Source organism: Aphidius gifuensis, linkage group LG3 (genome assembly GCF_014905175.1).
Source record: "Aphidius gifuensis isolate YNYX2018 linkage group LG3, ASM1490517v1, whole genome shotgun sequence".
In the NCBI taxonomy this organism is placed as follows: Eukaryota; Metazoa; Arthropoda; class Insecta; order Hymenoptera; family Braconidae; genus Aphidius; species Aphidius gifuensis.
In genome coordinates this window covers 5,643,238-5,668,749 of record NC_057790.1, presented here as the reverse complement: position 1 = coordinate 5,668,749, position 25,512 = coordinate 5,643,238, and the positions used below count along the sequence as shown (strand labels likewise).

At 25.9% G+C, this 25,512-nt stretch overlaps 2 protein-coding genes and 1 long non-coding RNA gene across 8 annotated transcripts in view; 1 reads left to right on the top strand and 2 right to left on the bottom strand.

The window, feature by feature from the left end:
• Positions 1-410: 410 nt before the first annotated feature.
• On the bottom strand, positions 411-3,152 carry LOC122851650 (mitochondrial pyruvate carrier 4-like). Its single transcript, XM_044151008.1, has 4 exons — positions 2,590-3,152; positions 2,060-2,100; positions 1,771-1,967; positions 411-1,560 (listed from the first exon to the last, which is right to left on the bottom strand). Exons 1-4 carry the CDS (start codon positions 2,675-2,677, stop codon positions 1,509-1,511), a joined length of 378 nt encoding a protein of 125 aa, XP_044006943.1. The 5' UTR covers positions 2,678-3,152; the 3' UTR covers positions 411-1,508.
• A 226-nt stretch (positions 3,153-3,378) lies between these two features.
• LOC122851639 lies at positions 3,379-9,975 on the bottom strand. 3 transcript variants are annotated; one of them, XM_044150999.1, is made up of 5 exons: positions 9,738-9,975; positions 9,164-9,431; positions 8,760-8,910; positions 8,363-8,500; positions 3,379-8,279 (listed from the first exon to the last, which is right to left on the bottom strand). In XM_044150999.1, the coding sequence occupies exons 2-5, from the start codon at positions 9,349-9,351 to the stop codon at positions 4,503-4,505; spliced, it is 4,254 nt and encodes a 1,417-aa protein (XP_044006934.1). In that variant the 5' UTR covers positions 9,352-9,431; positions 9,738-9,975; the 3' UTR covers positions 3,379-4,502. The 3 variants fall into 3 exon arrangements, with proteins under 3 accessions (XP_044006934.1, XP_044006935.1, XP_044006936.1); XM_044151000.1 differs by having other exon boundaries at positions 4,109-8,279; positions 8,363-8,491; XM_044151001.1 differs by lacking the exons at positions 8,760-8,910; positions 9,164-9,431; positions 9,738-9,975 and adding an exon at positions 8,573-8,672 and having other exon boundaries at positions 4,109-8,279.
• Positions 9,976-10,221: 246 nt separating this feature from the next.
• LOC122851641 overlaps positions 10,222-25,512 on the top strand; it is a 130,161-nt gene continuing 114,870 nt past the window's right edge. For 3 of the 4 annotated variants that reach the window (XR_006373719.1, XR_006373722.1, XR_006373720.1), the window contains exons 1-5: positions 10,231-10,389; positions 12,288-12,477; positions 12,552-12,622; positions 14,246-14,767; positions 14,849-14,975. This is a non-coding gene — a long non-coding RNA (uncharacterized LOC122851641). Of the gene's footprint in view, positions 10,390-12,287; positions 12,478-12,551; positions 12,623-14,245; positions 14,768-14,848; positions 14,976-25,512 lie in introns of all 4 variants that reach the window. The other variant, XR_006373718.1, reaches the window with a different exon arrangement.

The following is a 25,512-nucleotide window of genomic DNA, read 5'->3' as shown; positions in this document are numbered from 1 at the left end:
TAATATTGATATAAAACTCCATTAAATTTAAAAACCAAAATGTTGGTCTAGAGTAAAAAAAAACAGCCATCTGTACCATCAAGCTGGATCTGGCCATCAAAATGTATTAATTAATCCAAAAAAACATTTTTATTAACATGTACAAGGTCAATCAATTATTTGAGTTGTTTATGGTGTATCACCATATCTTCATGGTGATTCATAACAATTAACAATCTGTAATGAGATGAACAAAATTAGCATAATGTATCAAGTTGTTGATGATTGCAGAGCTCGGAATCATTATTATTTTTACCATAAAGAATCAACAGTCAATTAATGATATACAATATTGATCAATTTACATAATAAATATGGTAAATAAACAATATTAATATTAAGTCAACATTGTTTGTATATTATTTGCTTACAATTTTTTTTGGGAATTCCCATTTCTCAAATGAAAAACAGCACGGTATTCTAACACTTAATTATTTAAATAAATGTTTTATTTATTTAAAGGCCAGTTTGATTTTCCTTAATTAATAACAATTAATAATTTATTTGTTTTTTTTATATGATTATTCTCAATTAAAATTGCGCATGTGCCATTCCGCGCAAATTATTATTATTATTTTTAGAGAATACAAAATGGTGAAAAGCGCGCAAAAAATATAATTGTTTTTGAATATTATTTTGTCATTTGACAAAATAGAAAAATTAAATAAATTTTTTGAATAAACATTTGATGTAATACAATTTTAAAAATCATAAAAATTGTTTTTTTCTTTTTTATTTTTTCTAATAAACAAAAGTATACATTTGAAAATATTTTTTGAGTACTTTACAAATTATAATCTTTGATATTAAATTAACAATAATTATTTATCAGTTGATAATTATTGTATAGCACAATATTTTATAAACGATATATTAATCTTTCTTTTATAATAATGTCTGATATTTTATAATAATTTATTTGTTCGTGTACGAGGCAATAGCCAAACAAAAAAGCCAACACATTTATTAAATTAAACACAAAAAAAATAAATGTATATAAAATAAAATTCTATTTAAATTATTGATTACTAAATATTATTTGATTCGAAAACAGCCATTTTTTTTATGTGTTTAACTTAATTTATTATACCATTATTTGATTGATAAATATTTATTTAATAAAATGTTTATTCAATAATGGCACATGTTGTCTTAATTATCTGGATATTTAATTTATTTAAATATTGAGTAATTATATGTGTATCAAGAATTGATAATTGAGCATTATTAGAAAATAAATAGAAATAGTGTAGTGAGACTCAACAGTATTGATGATATATTAAATATCATATCGTCAAATATTTTAATCAATTTTTCGTTTTAAAAATTACGTCGCTATCTAAAAAATTTATTTAAAAATGGTCGAGTTATTTGTAATCATTGAATTAGAAATGTAATTGTAAAATTGGCCAATGCATTTGCAAATAGCACAATAAATTTTTAGCTATTATCTAGGAATGTTTTTTTTATCAATGATTAGTAGCTGCTGCTGCTGCAATTGCTTCTTGATCTCTTTGGTATCTGTAATATTCAATGAAATACTCAATCAATATAAAAAATTAATCTTTTCATAACTCTGATAAATACTTGAGTTCAAAGTTTATTGAAAAAGCAACAAACTATAGATAAAAAAGATAAGCTAAAATTTATATAGATATTAACTTTGAATTACAAGAAATAATATTTGTTTAGTATGATTTTAATTGTTTATTTATGATTTATAAAACTTACTTGATTGCTCGTGCAACTTGATATAAAGCAGTGCATGCAACAAAAAAATTAACACTGCATAAACTATAATTTTTAGGTGTGATTGCAACAGAATATCTTGTCCAAATTAATCCAGTGAGTCCCAAAGCACCTGATTGACTAATTGATATTTTTTCAGCTGGTCTTGAAAGATCACCTAGGCCAGCAATAACAAGTCCCTGTAATTATCCAAATTTATTTATTTACTCTGTTTATAAATTAACATAAAATTATTTATCTTTTATTTTTAAATTGTTAATAAACAACATACCCATTTAAACATTGGTGCCCAGAAAAATATTGTTTGTGGACCTGAAAAATTGCATATTTAAATTTTAATATAATTATTATTTTTACATTGAATTAATGATATAAATTCATGTGTGTCAAAGGTCGTATTGTTATGCATACAATTGTCACAACAATATGTTTAACTGTACTCTCAATTTAATTCATTAATCAGTCAAGTCATTCAAGTATGAATTTTTTAATTTTTTTTCCATTGTCGAATTTACTTGCCATTTTAAAATATTTATTAACAACAAAAAAAAAAAAAAATTAATAACTCCAACAAAATAAATAATAATAAAAGTCAAGTATGTGAGTGGATTGTTGAGACAGCCTTGACCCAATTGGCACACGAATTGACACACAACCAGCTAAACAGCCGTTCAACATGTACACATACACATACACATTAAAAAATTTGTGTAGAAAAAGAAAAAAAACAGGAAATAAACGGTCAAATATGTGCATTGCAATGTGGTAATTTTTTATTAGAGAAAAAAAACACAAAATTACCTGCCGGATGATTCCACAAAGGTTGAAGTTTTTCAGGAACAAACCGACTAATGGCCTTCATTGAATTTTTATAAACCAACGACGTCATTATTTACGTATAATATTACAATATAAATTACTTATCGTTACTGACTTTTAAGACAGTATCACGTGTTGTGGTGATAAAAAAAAATGAAGCGTGGTTTATGTACAAGTTTAACCACGCGCTCAACCACACCAAACTAAAAATGACAGACAGGTTCTCATTTCTTCTTCTTTTTTCGAACCGCGCATTTTACTTTGCGCATATTTTTAATCCCCACTTTTATATTAAAAAATTTATAAATTAATTTTTTTTTTTATTCAACATTTTTATTATTATAATTTGATGTTGATTAAATACTCCAAAATGTAATAATTATTTTAAAATGATTTAATACAAAAATATTTTTAAATATAGAAAAAATTTAATTAATAATTGATCGGGATAATTTTTTTTTATAATTAAATTCACTGTTTATTATTAAGTAATTAATTAATTAAAAAAAAAAAATAATGTTGATGATCTGTTGACATTGACCTTGAGTTTAAAGACAAATTCCAATTGACGTGCCAGTCTCATCAACAAACTTGCGTAATATCATACTTACCTTGTCATTATTTTTAGATGATTGGCAAGTACAGTCAAAATTTTTTCATTGTCAACAAAACGCAAAACTTCCGTGTCTAAAATTTATTATTATTTTTATATTTTATTGAGTATAAAAAATTAGGGTATTAATTAAAAAAATCACAAAATCATTAAATAAATTATTAGGTATAAATAAAATTTTATTTAATTTTTTTTTTTCATTTTGTACAGTTAACATTTTTATAATAAATGTATATAAAAAATGAATAATGAATAATGATATTTGGTACAATATAATTTATTACACTAAACTGAATTAACATGTTTAGCAATTACTCAATATTGTATCACAAAAAAGTAAAAATTTATGTTTTATTTTACGTCAGTTTTTTTTTGTAAACTATTGAATTCTAAAAATGTTTGTTTATATAAAAAAAAAATATAAGAAAAATTAATTAAGTGAAAATTTAACCGACAAAAATACGCAATAAAAATTTACTTATATTATTATTTTACACTAACATAATTAAAATATAAAATTAATAAAAAATAATAAAAAATTAAGTATATATATTTTTTCAACAAATGAGCATTTGAAATAATTTCAAAGTCTTTCATGTATTAACATGGATAAAAAATAAATGCTGCCATTTGATTTTTTTTATCACTTGGCATTATATAATTGCACCAATTATTTGCAGTCATATTTTCTTTTTTTTTTAAATTTATAATTAAAATAAAAAGAAAACAAAATTGGTAGAAAATATTTGATTTAAAAAAAAAAATGTGTGCAACTATTATTCGTTGAATTATTAAAAAATAAATGCATTGCGTTTGTATAAAAGACGCAAAAATTGATTAAAAAATTTTTTTTTTTTTTTTCAGTTTATAAAATTTAACTTGGGTCAATCGTAAAATCAATTTTTTTTAAAATTTGATTAAGGCACATGTTTGTACGAAAATTATCGATTCAAAAAATAAAATTGATTGACCCAGTGGAATGAAAGAAACACATAATCTCAATGATTAATGGCAAATAATAATTACAAATTAACTGGCTTAAAAAAGAGCTATCAATACTTAAATATACTCCATTAATAATAATAACAATAATAATAAAATAATTGTTAACAATGATAGTTAAATTTTAAATTAATTATTGCTCTTAATAAAGAGCATTACAGCAAATATTTTATATTTTCTGTTTCGATTTTTTCTTTCGTTTTTTTCTTTCACGTTTTTTTTTATTTTTGATTTTTTTATTATTACAATATATATTATTATTATTGTTATTAACATTATGTCATATAAATAATCCAAATGTATTAATTGAACCGTATGCATCAACGAGTAAAAATTTTTTAAAATCATTTGAAACACATACTTTTGCCAATGAACTTTGTGGTAATTGTGTTAATCCAAGTAATGATCTTTTACTATCTCTTGGTTGTTTTGACTTCCAAAATTCACTTGAATTATCAAAGAGATCCATTTTGTTATTATTATTATTATTATCGGTATTATTTTTGTTATTATTATTATCATCATCATCATCATTGTTGTGATGATTGTTGTTTTCAAGTTTTTCAAGTTGTAAAGTTAATTTACTTAAATCAGTTGTTTGACTTTTTGGTAATCTCATACTTGAACGTGGACTCATACCCATTGTTGGTGTTGTAACACTACGTGATAAAGGACCATGTCTACTTCTTCTATTAGTTTGTTTAATATCTTTCATATAACTAATATTCCACCATGCCATTTCATCACATGTTAATGATAATAAAATTGGTTGATCAACAGATAATGGAGCCCAAAATAATTGTCTGATAGCATTACAATGAAGTGGTAAATCTTTATAAATAATATATGATGTCATATCAAAAATAATAATTTCACCATTATCCATACCAATTGCAAGATATTTTGAATCAAATGAAAATGCACAACATGTTAATTTTATAATAAAATTACGTGTTATATAAAGCTGTAATTCTAAATCATTTTCTTGTTTAACAATTGAATATATTTCTAATATACCATTTGAATTTAATACAGCAAGATAATTATTTTGATGAATTTCACTGGATGTTACAGTTTCATCAATTGTACTTTGTGTTGAATATATATTTGTCCAAAATGGATTTATAGCATCTGATACTTTCCATATTATAATTTTTTTATTACTTGCAACAGTTATAACATATTTAACATTATTAACACTAATTGTATGAAGTGCAATAATATGTCCAATATTTTTAGCTTCAACTTCCATTTCTAATGATTTAATACCTAAATCATTACCTTGTTCCCAAACAGCAATATTCATATCATGAATTCTTAAAAATTTTGCAAAACTTATATATTGAGTTAATGTTTTTATTTCATAACTTTTATTTCCATCATAAATATATATTTTATATATTGTATTTTTACCAACTATTATTTTAACAATATATAAAATTTCATTACCATCATGTGACAATGATAAACTTATTATTTCACCAGCTATTGGTTCAGTTTGTTTTATTTGTTGTCCAATATGTATACTTATTTTTTTATCACTTACTTGAGCAACAATATCAGATTCACCATATGGTTTCATAATAGCATCAAAAAGTGGTTTTCTTGGTGATTTTGGTGCAATTTCTTTATCAGTTAAAAATAACCATTTATGAATAACTCTATTTGATGCACCAATTATTAAATGATAACTTTCATCAATACAATATGTATCCAATACATTAATACGTCCAGTAAATGTTATATATGGTTTATCAATACCATATACTTGCCATACTTTAACAAAACCTTCTGAATCACCAATTATAAAATAATTACCATCATGTGTTAATGTACCAGTAATATATCTCATTGTTGGATTTGTTTTGTTATCAATATCAGCAATAAAACGTGTTTGTGGATTAACTAATTCACCAGGATTACTCATAAATTCATAAAAATTAATAGTTATTGCTTCTAAATTTGTTATCATTATTAAATTAATTTTATAAGGTTCATCATTATTTGGTATTTCATTAAAATATATAATTTTTTTATTATCAATACCAACAGTTTTTGGATTATCATTTTCATGATATACTGTGTGTTTTGGACGATATAGTGTTTTATATATATAACCATCACTTGTTAATTTTTTATGATAAACATAAATAACACCAGCACGACTATCAACCATACTTAAAAATTCATCTCTTCTAAGAAATGCAATACAATTATAACAACGTTCTTTACAATCATCAGTAAATATAATATCACCATTTATATTCCATACTCTAACTATACCTTTTAATGTACATGCTGATATTGTTGTATCATCTGAACTAAGTGCAAAATCTTCAATAATATGAATATATTTATTATCTTGAATCATATATGTTTTAACATTTGATGGTTTTGGATTTCTATGTATACCAGACCAAAATGATTGTTTTTCACGTGGACTTTGTAAACAATGACGATCATCATTATTAATTTCATTAGCTTGATCAATTTCATAATTAAATTTTTCAATATAACCTTTGTCATTTAGTGCTAAAAAAAAAATATCTCTTTTTGATAATATAACTTTTTTTAATTTTGATTTTTGATGACTATTATATGTTGTTCGTTTATGTGTTTCAGTATTCCATGATATAATTTCACCATCTTTATTACCAATTAATATTTGTGTTGGTTCATCAGTAAAATTAATTGTACATAAATCAGTTGGTGATACATAACTTACATAACTTTGTGGTTCTTCAACTGGTTTATGTGTTAAATAAAGATATGTTGATCTTTTTTGTGCAATTTTACGTGAAATATTATAAATATAACCTTGTGATAAATCATTTATACCAATTTGTACTAAATCCAAACAATTTCTTCTACTATGTTCAGCAATTATTCTTGAATGTGATCTTAAAAAAATTTCCCATTCTTCAATTTTTTTTTCATTATCTAGTTTACCAGCTATTATATAATTTTTATATCTATTAATATCAATTAATAAATCATTTAATCCACAATAATTAATTTTTGATTGTATAAAATTTAAATCAAGATATAAATTTTCAAATTCATCATACATTTCAGCTTGTTCTAAATGATAACCAATATAAGAATAACCATAATTATCATTTGGTAATTTTGAAAAATCATTACGACAATTTTTTCTATATTTTTCAACAAATAATTTATGATTATTTATTAATTCATCTGGGCTCATAGCATTTTGTAAATGACATAATAATAAATCATGTACACCATAAACATAACCATTTAATTCAGTATTAAATTGTTTTTCTGCTAATGATTTTTTACATATTTCATTCATATGATCATCAACAGCCCAAATTTTATCTTCATCCCATAATATTGTTAATGTTTGACTTGTTATATTAACATCTTCACTAAATATAGCTAGTTGTTTATACATTTTTTTTGTTGGTTCAGTCAATTGATCAATACACATATCAAATATTGCATTTTGTTTATCAAGAAATTTTGATATAACTTTATTTGATTTATCTTTTTGACGTAATGCATCTGAATAATATTTCCAACGTTCATTATTAACTTTCATATCATCTTTATATTGTTGAAATTGTGCAGCAAACATTGCTATTAATATTGGCATACCATTACATTCATAATGAATTGAACGTGCTTCTTCTGGTAATTGTTCAATTGATTCAATTCCTAATGAATCAGCAAATAATTTTAAACTTTCATCTTCAGTAAAACCATCCATCATTTTAACAACTTCATGAATTCTATTAGTACCTAATAAATCTACATTTGTTGTTATTACTAATGTTTTACAGCCAAAATCAAATGAATCAATTATATTTGGATTCCAAACATCATTTAATACAACAAGTGCATTTTTATTATTACTAAAATGATATTTTAATTGTTGAATAAGACTATCTTTTGATAATTTTGATTCTGGTCCTAATGATAACATTGATGCATTATTAACACGATGATACAAACTATTGAGTTGACTCAATATTTCAGTGTCAATTAATTTATCAGATGAGGCATATGCAAATTTAATCCAATAAACTTGATTCTAAAAAAAGAAACATTCACGTTTTTTTTTTTTTTAAATAAAAATAAACATATCTTTGTTACAATTATTGATAATTTACTCACATCAAATAAATCTGCTACAAGAGATTCATTTTTTAATGTACTTGCAGTTAAACTGTGTTTACCAAATCCTTTCATTCCATGTAAAACTACATAACCACCTGGTTCAAGTTTTGTCAAAGCCATTTTTAACTGTTCCATCTGTAAAATATTATTAAATATCATTAATTATATATTTCCAAGTAAACATGATATAAAAAGAAAAAAGCTTACATCCAGGAAAAAAAAAATCCAATCAGATAGCAAGAATGGCAAAGAAATACAAAATAATATTAAAATTTATACATGTATTTAAAAAGTAATAAGTTATGACTCATAAGTCATAACAAAATAAAATTATTTGTTATCTTGATATAAATATTTCATGTAATTAATGAAATTTAACAAAATATAAACTTACTTTTTCTTCTCGTGGTACAGTTAATGGTGATATTGGTGGTATACATATAGATTTTTTTGGTTCTGTATTTAATTTTTCCATTTTTTCATATATCCAGCACCAATTATCTTTAATTGCATTTTGAAAAATTTGAAAAGCATTTGGTTCATATCTAGAGACAAACAAAATTTATTATAAACAAAAAAAAACAATAATAATAGTATAAACGATGATAATAAAAAATAAAATAAAAAGTAGTTAAAAATAAGAAAAAATAAATCTCAAGGACAATGATGATTCAACGCATAAAAATCGGCGACTGATCACGAAGGTCATTGACTGGACGAAATGAACAAGTTCAATTATTAGAAAAGTAAAAAAAAAAAAAAAAAACATACATGTATTAATAACAATGAATTACATACTCTGGGATTATGTCCAGCATTATCTCGACTTTATTTTGAACTGTTTCTCCAGACATTATTTTAGCAACATGTTTATCTGTTAGTTTTAATTTTTCTTTTAGTTCATCCAAAACACCATCATTCACGTCAATATCACGAACAATATCTTCACGTAATTCTATAAGAATACTCCTATGCTGGCGATTCATGTTTATGTTGTTACTCCAAAATTTTTTTTTGTTTTTTTATTTTTCTTTTTATAAAAAAATTTATATCAGCAAAAAACACACTGTAAAATCACATAAAGAATTAGTTTTTTAAAAAACATATTATCACATCAGGAGCATTGAATAGAAAAGGAAAGAGGAAAGAGATGAAATAGACAATGGAATTGGAAACGACAAAATTTCTTGGAAAAAGGTACCGATTAAATGTTCCAGGGGTGTTGATTTTTTTTTCAAACAAAAAAAAATTTATTTTCTATAACTTTTTAATAAAATAAAATAATTTTCTATAATTTTTTAATTAAATAAAATAATTTTCTATAATTTTTTAATTAAATAAAATAATTTTTGTTTATTATTTTGGTACTTACGATAGTAATGAATTATTATTAAGGTAATTTTTATTGTAAATAGTACGTTGAACGTTGTTAGCCACTACTAGTTGCTAGCAATTGCTAGTGTCACTGTATTATGTATCTACCCTGATTTACCCCATAAACTTTTTACATTTTTTTAGCTAGCATGAGTAACAAGAAAAAGTACTAGTACATGAGTATTTACTGTGTTATCGTTGTTGTTTAAAGACAGATAGAAACGTCAGCAATGAGCACTCTGGAGCACTGAGCAGGTAGATTTTTTTATCTCTTTTTTTTTTTTTATTTATTCCCACTCCATTTTTTTATAACATGAAAATTTGTCAATTGAGCATGCGCAAGTGCGTTTGAAGCCGCCATGTTGTTGCCGGCAGTTGTGGGGGGACAAAGTAGGAGGGAGGACTCGGCTGTTCTCGGCTGCATTCGGGCACTTGGACACTCGTCGAACTGCCATCAGTGCCCTCACTGCCCAGTGGCCATCAGTCGCATTTTTTGATCAGTCGCAATCAGTCGTCTCCAGTCGTCTCCTGTAAACTGGAAGAGAAAGGACGTTATTTTTTGTGGATCGGAGATTTTGTGGTAACTTTTTCATCAAGCCCGAGCAAGCCATCTTTTTTTTTGTGCCTCGGCTTCTCGCTAATCATATCTGGTATTGTGCCCTTTCATATTTCATTATTATTATTTAATTCTTTATAAAAAATAAGTTTTCAATGCTCAATCAATTAATTAGTATTATTTATTATTTTATTTTTATAATTTGATTTTTTATGGCGTCATTTTTCTATCCTCTCAAAATGGCCGCCCTATTGATGAGCCGAAAATTTATTTTTTATTCATTTCATTTATCATATTTTTTGCGATAACAATTTCGACTTTATATTGCGTTTTTTTTTTAAATTTTATTTCGTCTATTGTTTTTATATTATTTAACGATTTATTTCATTTACAAAAATGAAAAATGCGATGTCGTTTGTTGGCGTCCTTCTTTTTTTTTTTTTTCTTTTTTTCTCCCCCGAGTTATGCTCACACCAACTTCATTTACGCTCGACTTTTTAATGCGATTTTAATTATTTATTCAATTTTTTTTTTTGAATAAAAATAATTATTAATCAACAATCGGCGATAATATTCGATATTTTAATGAATATTTTTGTCAAAATCAATGTCCAAGTTTTTTTTTTTTTTTTTTATAATAATATTCCCCAAAATGCTGCTGAAAAAAAAAAAAAATGCGCCGAACTTTGTTGTATGCTTCAGCCAATAGGTGAAGACCATTTCTCTCCGCCATCTTCGATCAAGAAGCGCGCGGATTTGTCGACAAATTCAAATTCCGTTTTGCGCTTCTTCTGGACTACATTGAAAAAACTTAACAAAAGTTGAAAATAAAATGAAAAAAAAAAAAATTTATTATTTTTGACAAAATAATTTATCGTTTAACAATATATTTTGATTGAATTTTTTTTTTTTTAAAAATATTTTTGACATAAAAATATATACCTATTCATTTCAAATGATTTATTATTATTATTCGTTATATGTTTTACAAATGATGTGAATTAATATTTTAATTTAATTCGAAAGCTTGATTTTAATTTTTTAATTTTTATGACAAAATAAAATAAATAATTTATATTGTTAAATATGATTTTTGGATGGAATTAAAATACTGGTCGGCGTCATCGTCGCAAGTGCAGTATCTCTATTGTTTTCAAGACAAGGCAGTTTGCGAATTTCATATAATATATCATCATTTATTTATAATTTTGATTATAATTTATAAATAAATGATGAGTATATTGATTTTTGTTGGACTTTTTTTAAATTGATATCCTGTTCAACTCAGCCACTCAATATTTTTTTTTTATATTCTTTTTGTATTTTTACTGTCAAAAAAATGACCTTGATTTATCACAGTTATATTTTTTTTTTAAATAATTAAAAAAATTCTATTATATAATTATTTTTAATATTAAAAAAAAAAAATAGAAAAAAGCACAGATATATTTGCATTAGTATATTAAAATAAAAGAAAATAATGAAAGAAATATTGCCGGAAGTATGTGAGGTATAAAAAAAAAAAAAATTGAACAAATGATATATGTGTCATACCTTAAGTATGACACATATATTTATGTGTAATAGCATTTTTTTTTTTATTGGCGAGTGATTTTAATGGAAGGTCATTGAATCACAAGTCGAGCTGTTGATATATATTTCTATTGATTATTATTTTTATTATTATAACTTCTTATTTTTTCTTTGACTTTAATAATTTATATTTTAAAATATAAAAATAAAAATACAAAATTTTTAATTTTTATGTGTGGGAGAAAACTTTGTCAATTGCCTACGCAAAATAAAATTCCAAATTAAATTGATTATTAATTCGTAGTTTAAGAGAAAAACAAAATTTTACATTTTTAATTTTGTTTATATTTTTTTTGTTATTGAAAAAAAAAAAAGCATATTTATGTTGCTTAAAAAATTACTTTGTAATTGAAAAGAAAATATAATAATATTTTTTTTTTTAAATTAAAATTTCAACAGAATGTTCCTTGATGAATCTGTACAAACAAAGCAGTTTTTCGTTGATAACTGGTAAACGTTCCAAGTTGGAGTTCTACCAGAGAGGTGGCACTACCATGTCGTTTGCCAGCATGTTGGAGTCTTGGCTGATGTGTCATACTAATACGAAGCTGGATCAACATAGTACAATAACAAGATCATCAATCAGAATGTGAGTGGGCTTTACTTTCTTTGATTCATTTAAAATTATTTCACTATCTATAATAAAACAATTTATCTTTGTAGAATAAACAAGCTCATCAATGACAGCACTAAATTAAACAGAATATATTTTCAAAGCAACTTAAGGCAAAAAGGTAAAACATAAATAATTAATTCACAAAAAAATAAAAAAAAAAAATGCAGAATTTAAAATTGCATTTTATAATCTCCAAATGAAAAAAAAAAAAAAATCAATTTTAATTGTTGGCTACACAACAATGCATCATCTGTTGTATTGTCTTGAAATAAGCGCCTTATGCATATTGCTCTTAAAAAATATCCTGATATAATGAAAAAAAATTTCAAAATATATATTTGCGAGATTGACCATTACTTTCACCGCGTTCAATAGATTAGCTATAAATTGCAGATGCATATATACAAGCGTCTCGAGTGTCGTAATGTATATGTGAGAATACAGACATATATATTGCTCAGTATTTACGATGCAAATTCGATTATGTTAGATGAATATATAGGGACTTGAGTAAGTGGTCTTGGTTCTCGTAATGTTGAACATTAACACAGTAGAGCGATAGAGAGAGAGAGAGAAGATCTAGACTTTCAGCTTCTCAATCAATTAATTTGTACCGTGTACACAGGATTATAAGGATTATATTACTGCTGATTCTAATCATATGTAGGAATATTTAAAAATTAATTAACAACAGTGTAGTAGCAGCAAGGAGTTATGTCACCAATTACATTATACCAGCTTACATTAAAAATAATAATTTAGCTAGTGATATCATTTTAAATTATTCCGAATATTTTGGTTAAACTATATATGCTTCTTTATAATTTTGCTCGTCGTATTTAACAAACCAGAATTTTACATTAAAGAGATACTAGGTGAAATGCTTGTGGTGTAAAATGTGGTTTACATACATGGCCAACATAACTCAGTGGTTATAAATATATTCTCTCTATATATTTACAATTCATAAATTCATCAATTTTCACTTGGAAAATATACTCATGTATCATTCCTTTTCATCATGATTTATTTGATCAATTGTTATAAATTTTACGACTCATATATTCTTTTATTATTATTTTTATGTTTCATTATTTTTTTAATTTTCTAATTGGTCATTAGAACACAAAGATTTATGACAAAAAAAAAAAAAAAAGAACAAAAATAATAATAGAAATTATCACGTGTGATTTACGCGTTTGTGTGATGATGCTCAATGCTTGCTTTATTTGCATATTGCGTGTCGTGTAACATGAGTATAGTGAAGGGTTGGCTTACATTATATGTAGTACTGAGTAAATTTTACCACAACGTGTTATACTTTTTACTGTCACATGCCAACATTGTGTGTATAATATACATTTACTTACTAGAATTTTAGTAATTACGAATAATTTTACTCTCGAGACGAGTAACAATGTTTTTATCACTCAGTATAAACTATACAAATTTAAACTCGTTTACAATTTTTTTTTTTTTTAAAAAAAAGCTCATGCCTTTTAAATTTATTTTATCATTGTAAAGATTTTTTTTTTATTTCTAGAAATTTATCAACTGTCATGGTAAAAGAATTTTTACCTTAAAGCTCGCGTGTTTAAACTCGATAACTTTTATATTTATACACATACATAAAAAATAAAAAAATATACATGTATTTTAATTTGTAAATTTGTAATTTTTAAATGATTGTTTTATAGAAAATTATATAATAGAAAATTAATACATCATTGTAATTTTACAGATGAGTTTACATTGAAAATAGATGATAATGAATGATGATGATGGTCATCTGACTTGACTGAAAACGATGAAGGGCGCTTGAAGTGTTGATAGTTACGAGAATGTGATGGATTTTGATATAGCAATAGCTTCATCGATGAACACTTCAAACGTGTACCTATCGACGAACACGTTCCAGGAATGGCAATCATCGTGATAGGATAGTAATACAATTATCACCTGGACAACACACAGAGAGGATTCTCAATAGTGAATGCCTATATACGCGTATAATTAGTGGTTGAATCGAGAGTGCACGAACTGATGGATGCCATATCCAATCTATATATTATCATCATCATCATCCATTTATATATACTTGACGAAAATAGAGATAAAGAGTAAATATATATATATAAAAAGGGATTTGCAAGTATGTACAATTCAATGCAAATATTCTCATGACCAGGAACGAGTTCGTTAATCTGTTAATGCATTTGATTTCAATGATGAAAATCTAGTAGAAAATCACTGAAAAACAAAGGTAAAAATAATAGAAAATATATTATTAATTATAATTAAATTATACTTGTTTATTTATATAAATTTTTTTTTATACATTTAGATGCTGTACTTGTTCGTTGTCCGATAAAATTAAACATGTTTATATTAAAAAACATACTGGCGATTCATGCTGACGAAAGTTTAATCAGTTTTATCGATAACGCCTTGGGCTTTAAAGCAGTATAAACGTGAGTACCTCAATATTAAATTCTCACGTATATATATTATATAAATAAATCGTCAATTTTCACCCTCGTCAACAATGTATTATTTTTATATATATATTTATCTTCTTTTAATCTTCTCTCAACTTATTTTCATTAATTTAATTGATTTTAAATATACATTTAAAATTTACATATACAAAAGCTAGTAATTAAATTTAGATTTCTTCATTTTGTTTATTATGTTTGTCCATTCAGTTGTCCGAATTTGGGATTATTTGCATCCAATTAAATTTAGCAAATTTTACCAAACGGCTTTATTGGTTTCATTAATTACGCATGGCATTCTCACACACAAGATGTGTTGAATGCATTCTGTTGTTTTACATATATACAACACATGCGTGTTATATGACTGCATAGTAGAATGCATCAACCTACTGTAACGGGGTAAAATAGTAAATCTATATATACTGAGGGGGGTGATGAGACACAACTGCATTCATCCGGTTGTTCTGATGCATTGCAAATCCATACAAGGGCAATATGTGGCTTGGCGTCTCCAAACCCCTCGTATATATGTACATACATACTTGGTAGGAAACTCACTATATGCGTGTGTACTGTAAATTCACAGCTTTCAAACGCCAGGATGTGATTGAACTCACGCGTTTTCTATTCAGAAACGATGCCCCGCGGGACATATACTCACCAATGGCATCCATATACTTTCCCTTTTGTCACAAAATCTACGTGATCGTTTCTAGAATTTCGTAATTAAATTTCGTTATTGATTAACCCTTTTTTATACCCCCTTTTATTATATTGTCCAATCTATTTCATATTTTTTAAACGATTTTTTTTTATTTTTTGTAATTTAATATTTTTTATATTCAAATGAAAATATAAAAAAAAAAAAATATCAGTGTTTGAAAATAACGAATAGCTTGTAAATTAGATAAAATGAGTAGTCGATGAATGATAAAATTAATTCGTTATTTTTTTAGTGAGTTTGGCTCACTGCAATATCCACGAGTAAATAGGCAAACGAGTTCTCTAATTACGTTGTAATAAATTGATCAATCGACAGAGAGTACCAAAGGGAAAATTTATCGGATAGTATATTTTTATTTATTTATTTATATTTTTTTTTATTGGGGGTAGTGGTGCGTAAATTAAATTGAGAACCATGGTTGTAAATGGACTGTATATATATCGTGTTTGATGTTGGCTGTGGAATTATCACACCAAGTACTATACAATTTTTATGTCGTGTAAATACATTTACACTCCAGGTGGTAAACTAATAGTATCTAAAACAATTGTTTCCCTTCATTACTCAACTCGTAATATTATGCTGTAATATACATATAATAATTTTATATATACTATTTAGTATTTTAATTTTTAAAATGAAATTAAAAAAGAGAAATATTTAAATAACTTTTATCTGCACGTTAATAGAGGTGTAAGTGTATATTTTAAGAACACGCAAATATCATTGTTGAATATATATATAAATTACCACGTTAAATATGTTAATTTTCATATGATTCACTCGAGCAAACATATGCTGTGTTAATATACTGGCCATCATCCAATATTTTTTATTTCGACCACCTGCGAACTTTTTTTAACTGTCAATGAATTATTAATTTTCTATCTAATTGATTCTCTACATTTATTATTATATTTTACTTTCACATTGTTAACTTCCATGTGATGTGAAAATAATTGATATGCAGTTTATCACTTTTTTTTTTATTTTTTCATATTATTATCGTCAATTATTTTTATTCATTTTTTGCATAATGAAATTGATGCGGGAGCAACACAGCGTAAACTAAATTATATATAGTGACGTCATGGAGTTAAAGTGGTAGATAATTTTGTTGTAAAAAAGAAAAAGAAAAAGAAAGGTATATGATGACTAGTATGATGGGGTGAAAGAGTGGGTGGTAAAATAGAAGATATTTTAGTAATAATCGTAAAGTCTGTGAGGCAAAATGGGGCTGAGTGCCAAGTGAGGCTTCATATTATCGGTCCAAAAAAAGCGGACGGAGGTCGTCAATGTTGATGACGCGTGGATCAACGATGCACCGGTACAATACTCCAAATATACACTATAACAAAAGTAACTCTCATCCCCCCAGCTAGCATGTTTTATCTATTTATATAGATACATGAATAACACTTTTATTTTCTCTTTCTAAATCGTTTTCTTCCTCAATATACAATCGTCAGTGTCTATCCAACTGGTTATTTTTTTTTTCTTCCATTACTCGATGATGGGTAATAGAAAATCTAACATAAGAAATATATATTTTTTTTATTGATAAAATAAAAGTGAGTGTATGCAATTGATTGGTTATACACGAATCACAATATTTGAAAAAGATGTCTCGAGTAAATGGAACAAAAAATATAAAAAGAAAAAAAAAGTCAAGTTGATTGATTTCAAAATTAGATTTATCCAAACAAGTTTTGCGTCTGATATGCACAGTCATCATCATTATATCAAGTATATTTCAGAGAGAAATAATAATAAAAAAAAAACCAAAAATTGCATGAATAAATAAACCATTTGTTTATTGGAACAAAGAAATGACAAAGATGAGAATGTCAAAGACAATGACAAGAGTGATAGTAGACCTTTTATATAGCCAAGATTTGATCATGGTCGATTAGATTGAAACGACACAAGTATTTCGAGGGTTTTTGACGAAAAAATAAAATGTCTTATTCTTGGCTGCCATATCCGACTGTCGTCACATATCGACGCCTCCACTTTATCCAATTGCTTCACCTAGATACTAAGACACTCACTCGTTTCCCTTTTATTTTACCAGTAACATCTTTACTTTTTTTTGTTTTTTTTTTTTTTTTTGGTATAGGGGCCAACATGTTTTTTCGCTTGGTTTGTTTCCGTTTGTGATTGAATGCCGGCGTCGAACCTCGCTTCCGATTTACGTTTAACAAATATATGTACACATGTATGCGTATATCTAGATTTTTTTTTTTTCAACATATAAAGTGTTGTTGCATTGTCACTGTAGTCTATCCACATATTTTCTATACGTTAATGGGCTCGTATATAAATTTTATTCTACAATTTTCATGAATGATTGAAAAAAATTTCCGGTTTGGTTAAAATTTACGATACCACATAAAACACATTAAAATAATAAATTATTATGAATATTTAAAATTTAAAAGATATATTTATTTGAAAAGAAAAAAAAATATATTTATATTTTTGTTCATTTATTTGCAAGGGAAAAAATAAAAAATAAAATATACGCAGAGTAATATATATAATGAAAAATAAATTAAAACTATTTTATATTTTGATATAAAATAATTCAAAGGGTCGTCCTGGTTTCAATTTTTTTCTCATCAGGCATCACGCCTCGGGTTTTATTGGTAATTAAAAGTTGACCGGGTGTGTGCATTGCTGCTATTGGAATTAATGACATAAAATACAAGTTTCTCCATCGTATGATATAAAACAGACTAGGATATATATTTTTTCTATCGTTTTGTTATTTTTTTTTTTTTTTCATATTTAAAATTTGTACAGAAAAAAAAAAAAAAATATTTAAAAGGTTCAAACATATGTTATGAAAACGAATATTAAAAAAATATTAAAACGTATGTACAAAAAATAAATATGAAAACATTAACAAAAATAAAAGAAAATTAAAATAACGATCTTTAGAATAAAAAATTTTTAAAAAAAGACGCGTAAAAGATTTTAATCTGAATATAAGGATTTTTTTTTTATTTTAATACATAAATTATGAAGCATTGAATTTGATGAGATATAGGCTTTTGCAAGCTCAAAAGTAAATCACAAGGAGCTTTTTCACATTCAAAGATTATACGAGTTTAATAACACTCATGACATCGTGGATATATAAAACGTAAATTATTATATATGTACACATATTATACAAGTGTGAGAAAGCTTAATTAAACAGCTATATATAAGTACCAAAGAAATGAGAATGAATAAAGTCACTCTCTGTGTGATGTCAAAGTTAAATTTTACTATTCTATGCTTTCAATGAATATATATTCGCGGTTATTCACACAAAACGTCTCGTTTTTCCTCATTCCTTTATTCAAACTTAATTGTATTTTATATAGTATACATAAATATATAGATATATGTCACAAAGAATTCAAAGTATTTTGTTCCTTTTAGTAAATACGATATTGAGCTAAAAGCATTTTTCACCATGAAAATCAAGTAGTCTATATACGAATTTTCTTTCTTTTATTTATTTATTTTTTCTCGATCCTTGTAAATAGAAGGCGTTTTATATTTCGTATTTTTCATCTCTTCCAACAACACAAATCCTTACAACATTTTTGAGAGCTTGTACAAATTTTTTTGGATATAGTCTACAAGACTATTTGTCATTTGAAAAGATTTTTATTTTTTTTATTTTCGGGCAAAACCTTCTGTCTTGCGTTACGATTATTGTTTTGTATATTCCTTTTCAACTACGGTTCTTCTTCGTTTTTTTTTACGTTTTAGCGCCTCTTGGCCTCTGTCTTCTTTCAGCTTTCTGGAGTGATACTTGCATCTTGTGAAGGGTCGTTGCTTGTAATCGCAACAACCCTCGTAGCATAATACTAACCAGGGAGGCATAATGGCGCCAGCCAAATGTTCAAATGTCGGAAACGAAAAGCCAAGTGCTGATAAAAATCGAAATGTTTTATAAAAAACAAAAATAATAATAAATTAATAATATCACTCAGTAAGAGCTGTTATCAATTCATTATGTTACAATAGTTTCAGAAAATATTTAGCTCATTTTTCATGCACAGTTGTCAATTGGTTAGTATAATTATTGATATATGCAAAAAGGTCAATTGTTACATAACCGGTGACTAGTATATTTTTGACGTTTTGTGGTTTAGGAAATAAAAAAAAAATTGCCAAAGATTGAGTGAAGCAAAATGGTAATATTGATGGACAGTGACTTGAACCTTATCTTTTTTTTTTTTTTCATGGTAATTTATCATTCAGTAACGAGCACATTATACCTCGATTAATCTTCAATATTTATGTTGATACTTTATGATAATCAAAATGTAAAAATATAAAAATATAGAGGTTTATATTAAGAGTTTATGTCATCAAGTTGAAAGGAAATTAAACATATCTCTCAAAAACTTTGTCATTAAACCACCAAAGATTCAAGAGGTTTACATTGTACTTTTATTTTTTATATTTTATTTTTAACGTATTTTATTTTATGGACGCGTCGTAATTAAAGTCTCGCCCTGGTGAAAAGTTAAGATAAGCTAGAAACGTTTTTACTTGGTTAATTTTTTTTTTTATTTTCTATCTGTATGTCGCTCTTTTTTCTCTCTCTTATTTTTTGTTTTTTTTCTTTCACTTGATCTGTTTGTTCATGGGAAAAGTTTGTTAAAACTTTTTCTAGCTTGAAATATAAAAAAAAAACTTTTTGTCAAACTCAAACAATCGTATTTGTTTGAAAAACTATATGCAGTTATTGAAGGTTTTACAATTTTCATTGTAAATTTGATTTTTACATATAGATAAAATAAGATGTTATATATTATTTTATTTTTGAAAAATTCATATAATATATTTTTCATTTTATTTACAATATGGTAATACAAGTGTCTAGCCCTCTTTTATTTTCTTCAACACACTGCGATTTTTTTTTTTTTTTTTTTTTTATTAAACAGGTGATGTTATATCGTGTCATTCAAGACATGATATTGCTTGTTTGACTATAAGATAAAACGATCTATTGATATGCAAACGAAGTCATGGATCATAAAATTTACGCAATATCGATAAGAAAAAAAAATTTTTTAACATTAAATGCAAGCACAGCGTGTTTTTTAAATCCCAAGTATTATCACGAATGATATGCTGGTTTAAACTTTAACTTTAGTATTATAACGTGTTATTTAAAAAATAAAAAAAAGGGCGCACGACTAAAATGCAAACGTGCTATCATCTTTATATTAAATATACTCTTTATGAAAACTCTTGAATAACATTAACGCTTTCGCGGGATTATTAAAACGTTGCTTTGAATCACCAGTTTTTTTTTCATTTTTTTTCTCATTCTCTCTATTCACATAATAAAAAAAAAAAAACACAATAAATAAATAGATAAAGAAACCAAAAAAAAAAAAATGAACATACAAATTATTTTTATAACATCACATCAAGTACCAGATATTTGTTTTTCGAATGCAAACCGTCATGCATTATCAATTCCCCTACAAGGTTTTTATATCCCTTTTTGGTGCTATGATAAATAAATTAGAAAAAGAAAGCAAAAAAAAAAAAAGATTAAATACTGTATAACATTCTCACCAACATTATGCAAATAGTAACGAGTTCAAAAACTAAAAACTGTTTGTACCTGGTTCAACCAAATAAGAAACCTCAGTATGAGTTACAGATGAACAAATTACTCTGTTTAAATTAGGGTGAGCTTGTCATTTATATTGTACACATTTTTTTTTCTCTCATCTATTACAACATGTACATTTTTTTTTTTTATTTTCATAATATTCCATATGACAGACATCATATTGCACATTAGCTATTGTATTGACTATTTATCGTCAAGATACAAGCTCAAAGAAAAAAAAAAGGGTGGAGAAAAAAAATAGAAAAAAAAAAGTAGTATCGACGAATTTATGACACCTAAACTTGTCTCTCTTGTCACCAGAAATATTTCGTCAGTAACATGTTGGAATATTGACTCGGCCGACGTCCAACCCCTTTATTCAATTTATTTATTTATTTATTTTTTTTTGTATTATAATATTCTATATCTTGCACTTGGTGAAAAAAAACCCGACTCAACCCTAGTCAACAAAATCATATCGACGAATTTATCGTTGAGAATTCGCATTCACTCTGCCACTCTAGTCATACCATGTCCCTCCAGATTGTTTATGATATTGACATTTCCTTTTTATGCTAATTCAATGTCCGAAATTTACAAAATTCAGTTGACATATATATATATGTAGAGAGACAGAAGGGAAGAAAACTATGATATTTAGATTCAGGCATTCATTACAGTAAAATTCAACCCTCAAAAAAGAGAAAAAAAAAAATAAATGAAAAAAAATATCGACGAATTTATGAGAAAACGGACTCTAAAAGTCGTGAACTCGCACGCAACCCTAGGATGTCTCTATGTTAATTAGCCAATTAGCATAGGAAGTAGGTACCTTAACAGCATCACAACGTCAACCAAAAGTCATGCTTCATATCTCTTCTCTATATTTATTAATATATAAATAAATTGTACGAATTGTACGTTGTATAACCATATTCATCTCTTGAGCACGCTTTTCAGTTTCAATTCTGCATATGTTAAATGTGTAAAGTGCGACTATATTTGTACTTGGTACAATCAACCGCAATTATCATGACTACCTGCTGCGTAGACATCTTGACTTTATATATATATTCACTTAATTTTCATTTCTCTTGTGTATAAATTTTAAATTAAATTATTTGGTTGTATAAATATTTAATGTATTATATATATAATATTTTTTTTTTATTTATATAAATTATATTTCATTTAGAATTATGAATATATTCATCATAAAATAACTTGAATAGTCTTTGTAATATAATCCTTATTTTTTACTACTAGATATTATATGAATAATTTGTGAAAATTATTTTAATACCTACTTTATTTCTATTGTTTTTAGATTTTGGCTCATTTCAAGTTTCTTTTTTTTTTTTTACTCTCTGACTCTCGTAGAAAATCCTTGAAATATCATGGTATGTTTTGCTCTTTTGTTTATTTAAAAATCATCCAAAAATAAAAAAAAAAAGACTCGTTTATAGAGGAAAAAAATTCAGTATAATATTACTTTAATTAAATTCAATTTTTTTCTTTTATATTTTTAATCTGACTAACTAAAGTAGTATTTATTTGTTTCTGGCTTGAAATAAAAATTTACGTGGATGATCCGTATCAAAATTGTTCGCTTAGGAATTGGCACATTGAGGTGAATTTAGTAGAATCTGGTTGGATCTCCCCTGGTATAAAATCACTGTCCCTATCTGTACTTAATTGGCACGAGTAATTATGTCAAGTCCAGTCAGATAATGACAGGGAAGAAGAGAGAATATATTTCAAAATTGTAGCAACTTGTATGAGGGGCTTACTCAAAATAATATCACAATGGCGTTATCATTAAAAAAAAAATAATCATAAGCTTGAAGTATTTGCATATATAATTTTAATTTTTTTTTTCTTTACGACATGGAAAATCGACAGTAAAAAGCCCTCTTTTGTTATGCCTCAATCGTGAGTAAAACCCTTGAAAGAATTAAGTAAAAAAAATGTCAACAATTGCGGCTAGATGTCCTGATGGTTCGAAAATATATTTCTAAACAAAAGTTTCATGAAATTATTTTTCTAATACTTAGGTACTACACCAAAATATAATTTACAGATTTAATTTCAATTTTTTTTTTGATATATTAATTCGTTTAACAAATGACTCAGCAAATAAAAAGCCTTCAAAATGAAGTGAGTTAAATGTATTGCCGTGTTTTTATATCATATATAGATTTAGAAAAATGACTCTCTGACATTATCAATAAATGGTTGTATACTTGATTAATTGAAATAATAAAAATCAAGTAGCACACTCCCTTAATTCAAGATAACAAATTAAAAAAAAAAAAAAAAAATAATAAAGAAATAAATGTTTGTCACAGAGTGAAATAAAATTGTTTATTGATGGTGCATGTTCACAGAAAGTATATTAACAAACGCGAATATAAATGAGATAAAATAATATACAAAATTCATGCCGATTTATTCGTTCAAGACTTTATATATACAATATACAGTTAAAGGGTCGATTCGACATGGCCCGTTACTGGTCTCCCAGTAAAATTTAGTTAAGTCATTCACGTAGATTATTAATTCGTTACGCTACCATGACCTTGCAAACTCATCTCAAATGAACAAAGATATTTATCAGTGTCAGTAAAAATCAAAGAAATAATAATAATCAAATATATAAAATGAAAAAAAAAAAAAAAAAAATCCTTGAACAATATTGAGTTTTCATAGAAATGAAAATATTAATATTAAATTTTTATGGTTTTGATTTCATAAATCTGGTGAATTGCAATTTTGAGCATATTGAGAATAAACAAAAAAAAAAAAAAAAAAATAGTCATACACACATATACAATTGTTCATTAAAAAATTGTAACATGAAATTGCATCGGCTGTTAAATATATATACAGATGGACGCAATGGTTTGAATAGATGGATTTGTGGTGGTGCAAAAGGTCGTGCATACGTTTTCATTGGCAGTTGGAAGAGTTTATGTACATATATGGTGGTTGATCCATACCGGACAGTAGTGTGGTTGAGTATGGGTTATACGAGTGTGTCCAGAGTGTTACATTGACTGATTGAGTGGCATTGAATTGAATCGAGGGTTCAGAATAGTGGAAACTGGCAAATGCTCGTTGAGTTTATGCAGTATTGAAAGTGTGTTGAATTTCAACATGAAGATACTATAAACTATATATATGTTTTGGCATTAAATTTCGTCATCAAGCAATAACACTAGCTGCAGGTTTCAAGGAATATATATTCTATCAAATAGTTATGTGTAGTTCGATATACAATAGAATTTTCTCTATCTCTGCATGTGTATTGGATTTTCTCTCTGTATATGGTGTTGATGGAAAGAGATGTGTGTATGAAGGGGTGGTGATTTCAATTTTTTTTTACGTTGTTTATTTATTTTTTTAACTGATGGTGAATATATACCGACGAATGCAATTACACCTGAGTAATAGCATCCGGCGCTGCCCATAGGCTTCCATGTTATTATATTGCGTAGATTGTAAGCGAGAGGAAATTCAGAGGGAATAGAAGGGTTGCGCATTCAATTCATCTGTAAACTGTCCACTTTGATGGGAGGACATACGACAATCACACCCGTTGTAACAAAACTCGCATATATATTTTCTATCTTTATCACTCACAAGCTATTGTCTCTCATGCAATGTAATTGTATGCACTCAAATTTATTGTGTCCAACACCCTCAAAATGAAGATCACTTGACGTTGATTGCACTGTTTTGGACGGTGATCGATGAATAGTTATATTGTTTCATGTGTATATTTAAAATATATATTTCCTTTTTTTTTCACTTCCATGGATTTTTCAATATGCATATTACTATGGTCGCTGATTTTGTAACATGTTTCAATCAACTATTTCATTATTTTGTCATTTTAGTTATTAAAATTTTATAAATGCAAAATTCAAAGGCAAATATTAAAAAATTCTTTTTACATTTTGTTTATATATACAAAAATGCTTGACAAATTGTTGGGATAAATATTTGTGAATAATTTTTAATATTTTATTTTGTTTTTTTTTTTGGGTCTAAGTTTACTTAGCATAATGCCCTTTTATGCAACAAGTGTCGTATTACATATATATATTTTTTTTCTTCTCACCCAAGAATATATTCACTGGGCTAGTTGA

Excerpts from the sequence above, each read along its gene's own strand:
- LOC122851639 (XM_044150999.1), bottom strand. The coding sequence starts at position 9,351 with ATGAATCGCCAGCATAGGAGTATTCTTATAGAATTACGTGAAGATATT. Across the intron at positions 8,501-8,759 it reads CTGTACCACGAGAAGAAAAA|ATGGAACAGTTAAAAATGGC; the intron begins GTAAGTTTATAT and ends AATATTTTACAG. Across the intron at positions 8,280-8,362 it reads TTGTAGCAGATTTATTTGAT|AATCAAGTTTATTGGATTAA; the intron begins GTGAGTAAATTA and ends TTCTTTTTTTAG.
- LOC122851650 (XM_044151008.1), bottom strand. The coding sequence starts at position 2,677 with ATGACGTCGTTGGTTTATAAAAATTCAATGAAGGCCATTAGTCGGTTT. Across the intron at positions 1,968-2,059 it reads GGGCACCAATGTTTAAATGG|GGACTTGTTATTGCTGGCCT; the intron begins GTATGTTGTTTA and ends GGATAATTACAG. Across the intron at positions 1,561-1,770 it reads CAAGTTGCACGAGCAATCAA|ATACCAAAGAGATCAAGAAG; the intron begins GTAAGTTTTATA and ends TGAATATTACAG.